This window comes from Sprattus sprattus (genome assembly GCF_963457725.1).
Source record: "Sprattus sprattus genome assembly, chromosome: 14".
Lineage (NCBI taxonomy): Eukaryota > Metazoa > Chordata > Actinopteri > Clupeiformes > Clupeidae > Sprattus > Sprattus sprattus.
Window position 1 is genome coordinate 16575931 of NC_137912.1, and position 7500 is coordinate 16583430.

At 44.8% G+C, this 7500-nt stretch overlaps 1 protein-coding gene across 7 annotated transcripts in view; it reads left to right on the forward strand.

The window, feature by feature from the left end:
* Positions 1 to 7500, forward strand: part of shank3b (SH3 and multiple ankyrin repeat domains 3b) — a 25182-nt gene that overhangs the window by 1890 nt on the left and 15792 nt on the right. For 3 of the 7 annotated variants that reach the window (XM_080851309.1, XM_080851311.1, XM_080851314.1), the window contains exons 1-7: positions 1199 to 1762; positions 2862 to 3113; positions 3716 to 3919; positions 5054 to 5125; positions 5349 to 5457; positions 6103 to 6266; positions 7140 to 7307. In XM_080851309.1, the coding sequence (XP_080707435.1) occupies positions 1667 to 1762; positions 2862 to 3113; positions 3716 to 3919; positions 5054 to 5125; positions 5349 to 5457; positions 6103 to 6266; positions 7140 to 7307 (1065 nt within the window). In that variant the 5' untranslated portion in view covers positions 1199 to 1666. Of the gene's footprint in view, positions 1 to 1198; positions 1763 to 2861; positions 3114 to 3715; positions 3920 to 5053; positions 5126 to 5348; positions 5458 to 6102; positions 6267 to 7139; positions 7308 to 7500 lie in introns of those variants that run through there. The other 4 variants (XM_080851310.1, XM_080851312.1, XM_080851315.1 and 1 more) reach the window with 2 other exon arrangements.

A 7500-nucleotide genomic window follows, 5' to 3' on the forward strand; every position in this document is an offset into this window, starting at 1 on the left:
GGCACCTTGGCCCTTTAAACGCAGGCAAAGTTTCCTACTGAACCATTTTTCTGGTTGCCATAGCAATGAGCAAGGACTTGGAGAGGTGCAGCGGTATTAGAATGCAGTGACAGCGCTTACCATGTGAATTCTCACACATTCAGATATCAGGACCCTCTGAAGCTGTGTACACACACACACACACTCACACACTCACACATACAAACATTCAAACATATCTCAGGTTTGACTCAGCGAACCACACAGGGAGATTCTAATCGGAGATGTACCGTATGGGCTATTGAATTTGACTGATGCTCTTAGCTTACTGTATGTGTGTGTGAGAGAGAGTTTGCTTTAAAGTGTGTCAGCCACTCCTAGTGTTGCATAGCTTAGTACTGTGAAACTGAGCTATTGTGATCTGATGTTGATAGGTTCAGTTAACCTAAACAGCACTACAAATTCAACAGGACATCCGTGTTTCAGGAAATTTAGTGAGGTGTGTGTCTGGAAGCAAGTGACTGACCAAGTGGGTGTTCTTTTGGGTTTGTTAATTATACATTGGGTTGTGTGTGTGGTTTGTGTGTGTGTGTGTGTGTGTTTGTGTGTGTGTTTGTGTGTGTGTGTGTGTGTGTGTGTGTGTGTGTGTGTGTGTGTGTGTGTGTGTGTGTGTGTGTGTGTGAGTGTGTGTGTGTATGTGGAAGGTGAGTGTATGTATTGTTTTAGGGAAAAGCGGGCTATCTGCACCCCACAGTCCTTCCTTCTCTTCCTGTAAAAACATCCAGAGGACCCTCGGCCCAATCCCGACAGGAAGTTAGGCTGAGATCACAGGAAGTGGGTTGCATGGCCAGAAGGGCTGGGTCTCAAAACAGGCCCATGGAAGTGTCTAGAAGATAGGTGTGTCCTTAGGCTGAGAATAAGTATTTCTCCCTCAGGACATCGTTGTGTGAGTGATAAAGTGGGATAAGTTTCTGTGTAATTCACATCTTCTTTCTTTCATAGCACTAAATTTCGTGACAAAACTAAATAAGAAGTATGTGTCTGTGTGTGTGTGTGTGTGTGTGTGTGTGTGTGTGTTTGTGTGTGTGTGTGTGTGTGTGTGTGTGTGTGTGTGTGTGAGTGTGTGAGTGTGTGTGTGTGTGTGTGTGTGTGTGTGTGTGTGTGTGTGTGTGTGTGTGTGTGTGTGTGTGTGTGTGTTTGTGTGTGTGTGTTTCAGTGAGTCAGTGAGTCAGTGAGTATGGACACTCACAAAGTCTTCTGTTTGGTCAGTATGTTTGTCCAGTGTGTGTTGGATGAAAGAGATGTGTGTGTGTGAGTGTGTGTGTGCGTATGAGTGTGTCCAAAGTGGCCTGATATAGAAAAATGGATTGGTCTCTTTATTGGTCAGGTCTCACTAGTCCTTGGGATTGGTGCAATGACTCTGTGGACGTGTCCCTGATTGGGGCCAGTGTGTGAATGTTGGTAAGAACCCTTCCTGTCTCAGTTTCCTTTCTCTTGTGGACTTTCCTGCTCTTCCATATGCAGCTACAGGGCTGGGCTCTGGCTTCCTGGAATCTCAGTTTAGACTGTGAGCAAAGTCGCATTGCCAGGCCAAGGAGACAAATTTGGATTCCTGAAAGAATCTTTCCTTAAAATATTTGTTGGAATACTGGAATCTGATGAATTTCGATTCTGGGAATGTAGTTTTATGGATATTACTCGGAACGGTGCAGTAGGAAAACTCAAGCTCGGATGTGACACCTGGTCTGAAGAGGGAACATCACATGTAACATTGAGGTCAAAGGTGACTATGATATGCATCTTACAAATATTGGTCCTAGGGCAAGTCATTTGGGGAAACGCTTGCTGAAGCTTCACCATGTCGCCCATGTTGGATGGTGGAATTTGTGTTTTATAAACTCATGCATAATTCATTGTGGAGGTTTGGTAGGGTGCAGATGACTCAATGTGAGGATATAGAAATAAAATTAGACTAGCGATTTAGGGGTTGAAGTGTGAAGGTAAGGCTGTCTATGCAGGCTGTGTGTGATTAATCTCTGAGAGATGGATGTGAAGATAGCATTTAGATGTTTAGAACTGTGATACAGTGATATAGTGAGGTTTTCAGGCAACAGAAGATGTTAACAGATGAGTTTAGCTGTCTGTAAAATACTGGCCCTTTGCTGTTGTCCAGTACGTTCCAGTTCACCTCGTCTCACATGCCTTATCGTTACATTAGAGAGAATTTCCAACTTGGCTAATATGATTACCGTGTTTGTCTGTGTGTGTGTGCTTGTATGATACACTTCTAACTGTGTTCTTCTGAGGACCCAAAGAAGCTGTAGTTCAGTTGAACAAGCGGAGCACTTCGTTGCCATGGTAACTTGGGATGCACAGGCTTCCCTGAAATTCCATTATTCCTTTGAGGATCTGTTTTACAGTTTCCAAGGCAACCACTCACAACTAAGTGACTCCTAGTGACATCTCTCTCTACCTCTCTGCACAGCCCTCTCTCCCTCCCTCTTCCTCTCTCTCTCTGTCTATCTCTCTCACTCTCTGGTGGTCTCTGTAGCTCTCTCTTTCTCTTGATATGGTCTCTCTGTTTGTTGGACTTCTCCTTGATATCTTACCCTAAAATTCATTACAGTAGATGCACTTTTTCAGCCTTTGCCAGCAAACCTCAATTCAAATCGGACAGTGCTTCACTAAATAACAGCATCCCAGCATATGCATCACCATATACCACAAGCACAGCAACACAGACAGGCATATATTCACAAACCACTGACACTCATGAAATGCCATGTAAATCCAAAGGGTATTCAACCAAAGGCATGCAGAGTGAACACACAGATTAAAATAGTGAGGACTTTGGCGTGTGTGTGTGTGTGCTTTGTTTGTAGGGTTGTGAGGAGAGGACATTGAGAAACACTCACACACACACACTCTCCCAGAGCATGCCTCTGAGTCCGCCAGCCGACGCCAAACATGAGTCTCCCGACCGGCCACGGCAACAGCACACCCCTACCAACGGTAACCACGGAGACGACAGCATTCGGGCCTCTCCCGGGAAAAAACCTGCCACGGATCCCATGGAGGATCTCCACGGAAACGCTGCTGTCATCCGCATTGGAATCCCTGACCTGCAGCAAACAGTGAGTTCTCCTTCACCCACACACACACATGCATGCACATGCTCTGGTGCGCACATGCACACACACACACTCCCACACACAGAAACGTCCATGCAAGCATCAGCGCTTTCATCTCTCGCTGCCGATCGCTGCGTGAAAAGGGAGTGCTGTTGCAGAGAAACAGGAGTGAGTGAGATTGAGAGAGAGAAAGAGGGACAGTAAGGAGAGAGAGAAAGAAGAGAAGAGAGGGAAAGAAGAGAAGAGAGGGAGAGAGATAAATCACTCTGAGGGAGTGGTTGTTATCTAAAACAGACATGAGAAAAGGATGAAAAGTAGGAGCTGAAGATGAGATTAGATTTCAAGTGCTAGACTGTCTCTGCCGGTTCATAATTTTTTTTTTTCACTGAATGCACCCAGTGCACTGTTGAAAGGTGTGTGTGTGTGTGTTTCTGTGGGTTTATCTATATCTTTGGGTGTCTCTTTTCCTGTTTTTTGGATGGCTCTCTATTTATGTATGTATGCATTTCTGTGTGTGTGTGTGTGTGTGTGTGTGTGTGCGTGTGTGTGTGTGTGTGTGTGTGTGTGTGTGTGTGTGTGTGTGTGTGTGTGCTTATGTCCCTCAGAAATGCATACGTTTGGACCTGGAGGCGCCGGTGTGGGTGTGTAAGCAGCGTGTGCTGGTGACGCTCACCCAGAGCCTGACGGACGTGCTCAACTATGGGCTCTACCTGCCCGCCTTCAATGGCCGCGCCGGCAAGTTTCTGGACGAGGAGAGGCAGCTGCAGGACTACCCTCTACCCACCATCACCCCAGTCCCTTACCTCGAGGTAGAGCTGCCACTCATGCTGGATCACACACACCAATGATGCATTCATACACACATACACAAGGGCCATGCACACATACATATAGTGACGCACTTGAATATAAATGCATAGATGTACACACACATTTGTCATGCACACATACACACATGCATGCTTATGCCAACCAAGCTGAGCTGGTAAGGTCCTGTCATGCACACACACACACACACACACACACACACACACACACACACACACACACACACACACACACACACACACACACACACACACACACACACACACACACACTCACACAAACAAATACACACACACACACACACACACACACACACACACACACACACAAAACATAGGCGTGCATACACATATAAACACAGGCACACTCATACCCAGTAACCAGGGTGTCTACAACCTCTCACCTGTAATGTAATTATAAACCTCAAACTTCACCTTGTATTACTCCACACAGATGAATACACCCCACCCCTGTGCATGCAAAGTGTGCATGGCAGATTCACATTATGATCTCCATGACTTGCGTTGCAGGTGCTTGTATCCAAAGCACCATTCAAACAAGGCGGTACGTTGGGTGCACAGATGGATAATGTTGGGAACAGACGAGCATATTTCAGCCCAAGTTCCACAAGTCAACATCACGGATCTGAACTGCAAATGTTTTGCCAGTTAATGGCCGTCAGATGGCTGGAGGAGTCATTAAGGCTTCACAGTTTTTCTTATTAGCACTGATGCTGGCGCTAAATGTCGCTAAAACCGTGGCTGTAGAGGGGCATGTGTGCTTTCTGCTGCAGACTGGATATGCAAAAGTAGGACAAGAAAACAATTGGAGTAAAAGAATATAGTTGTTATTAAGTTTTAATGAGTTTGCTGAGGAGCTGATATACTAATGCTCATAAATTGTATTAGAAGTAGTGGAACAACAGACAGCATTGAAAAATCATAATTTGCAGCTGAGAGGGCTGTATACACAGCTATGCAGAATATATGCATGTTCTGATACCAATCTGAGATCACACAGAATGTTGTGTTCAAGTAGTTTTTGTTATCTTTGGAAGTTCTGAGCATGTGTGTGTGTGTGTGTCTGACTGTGTGTGACTCTCTGTGTGTTTTCAGTTCCGCTACAAGAGACGGGTGTACACACAAAGCTACGTGGATGACAAGCAATTGGCTAAACTTCACACCAAGGTATGCCAGGCCCCCCCCCCCCCCCCCCCCATACTCACAAATACAGGGTTGCCAACTCGCCTGATTTTGGCGTGAGATCCAAGCGTTTTGCAAGCAATTTCCAATTCCGAGTAGCAGTTTTTCCTTATCTTGCTTTTTTTTTTTACTGATGGCAATGCATCTCACACTACTATAGACACTGTAGTATGCATCCCTTCTTGGCTGTGGTTTTTCTCCTTGGTAGGCCAACCTGAAGAAGTTCATGGAGGTCGTTCAGCTGAGGTGTGTTGAAAAAGTCTCCAGGTTTCTGGAGAAAGGCCTGGACCCAAACTTCCATGATTCAGACAGTGGAGGTAATCTCTAGGATTATGTATATGAATACACCTGCTGGATTTGCCAACTGCATGCTGAGTGTACAGACGCTAGCCTCCGATCCCAATCTCTTGTCTCGCCTATGCATGTCTCCTGTATTCATACGCATTTTGTATACTGCAGATATGTGTTTAAGCACTGTGTGTGTGTGTGTTGTAAACTAGCAATATTGGTTTGAATTGAGCTGGTTATGGTTGTCATCACCAATCTGCCATATGTAATTTCTTAACGTAGAATGGCATGATAACTACATTTGTATGAATGGGGTGAAACCGCAGCAGGACTATTTCATGATTAATATTTCAGATCAGGGCCACTTCCTGTCCTACTTAAAACAAATAACTTCCCTGACTGATAACTCAAACTAATGAAGCACAATATGTGTGTGTACCTACCATACATTTATGTGCATGCAGGTCTGGATACATATTTACTTGGTTTGTTTCTTGTTTTTGCTGTATTCATGTGTGTGTGTATGTGTGTGTGTGTGTGTGTCTGTGTATGTGTGCATGTACGTATGTGTGTGTGTGTGTGTGTGTGTGTGTGTGTGTGTGTGTGTGTGTGTGTGTGTGTGTGTGTGTGTGTGTGTGTGTGTGTGTGTGTGTGTGTGGGTGTGTGTGTGTGAGTGTCTCCCCCAGAGTCTCCCCTTACCCTAGCTGCACAGCTGGACTCCTGTGCTGATCTGATTAAAGTCCTGCGAAACGGAGGCGCCCACCTGGACTTCAGGACCAGGGATGGCATCACAGCGCTGCACAAGGCTGTGCAGTCCAGAAACCACGTTGCACTAACAGTGAGTGTTAAAGCAGCATCACATACTAAGTGAGCTAAGCTATAAACTAGAGCTAATCCTTGCAAACACTATCAACTATCCAGCTGGCACTGAGAAGATGATAATGCTAGCATATCTTTTGCCGTTATAGTTGACAATTCTCTTGTGAAAGCTTTTATTTTACTTTTGCGGGATGTTCGGTCCCAATAGTAGTCATGAAAGGTGTGTTCACCTGCCCTTCACATGATCATATATTATGTTAATGAATTTGAGAATGATACAAAAACCATTTGCCTATATAAAAAAAATTATCACATAAAGTGGCAAAGTGTTCTGTAGTGTTGATGTAAGGTATGGGAGTCATCAAGTAACATGCTATTCAACGCGTATTCCAAGCAATGATGTTTGCATGGAAAGATGATCAAGGAAATGTCAGGATATTTGGGGAAGTCGAAAACAGAAAAAACATCCGGACAGGTACAATTATTTTCAAAAGCAGGAATCAGTCACAGCACAACGATTCCTGCTTTATTTATAGACTTTTCTTATTAACTGATCTTTGAGGTGCTGTCAGTTTTTGGACAGCATACAAGAAACATGCATCAAAGCCCACAGACAGTCATAGCCTCTGAAATTGTGTTCATGAGTTTGATATGCGCTGTCATAAGCTGTCATAAAACTGTGACTCTTTAGGAGGTTGAAATGACGACAGGCTTCATCAAGCTCAGAGTGATTTAATAAAAACATTGATACTTCGTCAGTCAATAATGCAGCACACGCACAACACACACACACACACACACACACACACACACACACACACACACACACACACACACACACACACACACACACACGCTTAATTACCACTTTGTGTGTTTTGTGCCCATTCAGACCCTGCTGGATCTGGGGGCCTCAACTGACTACAAGGACAGTCGGGGTCTGACTCCTCTCTACCACAGTGCCATGGTGGGTGGGGACCCATACTGCTGCGAGCTACTGCTCTACGACCACGCCCAGCTGGGCCACAGTGATGAGAACGGCTGGCAGGAGATCCATCAGGTATCATACAATTACACTTGCACACACACACACACACACACTCACACACACACACACACACACACACGATGATATGTGCCAATAATTATCAATATCATTATCAAATGATCAAATTAAGGACATATTTGCCCAAACGCTGAAATATTGACCCACATTAAAGTTCACAAATCAAAGGACTAATATCCCACCTGCA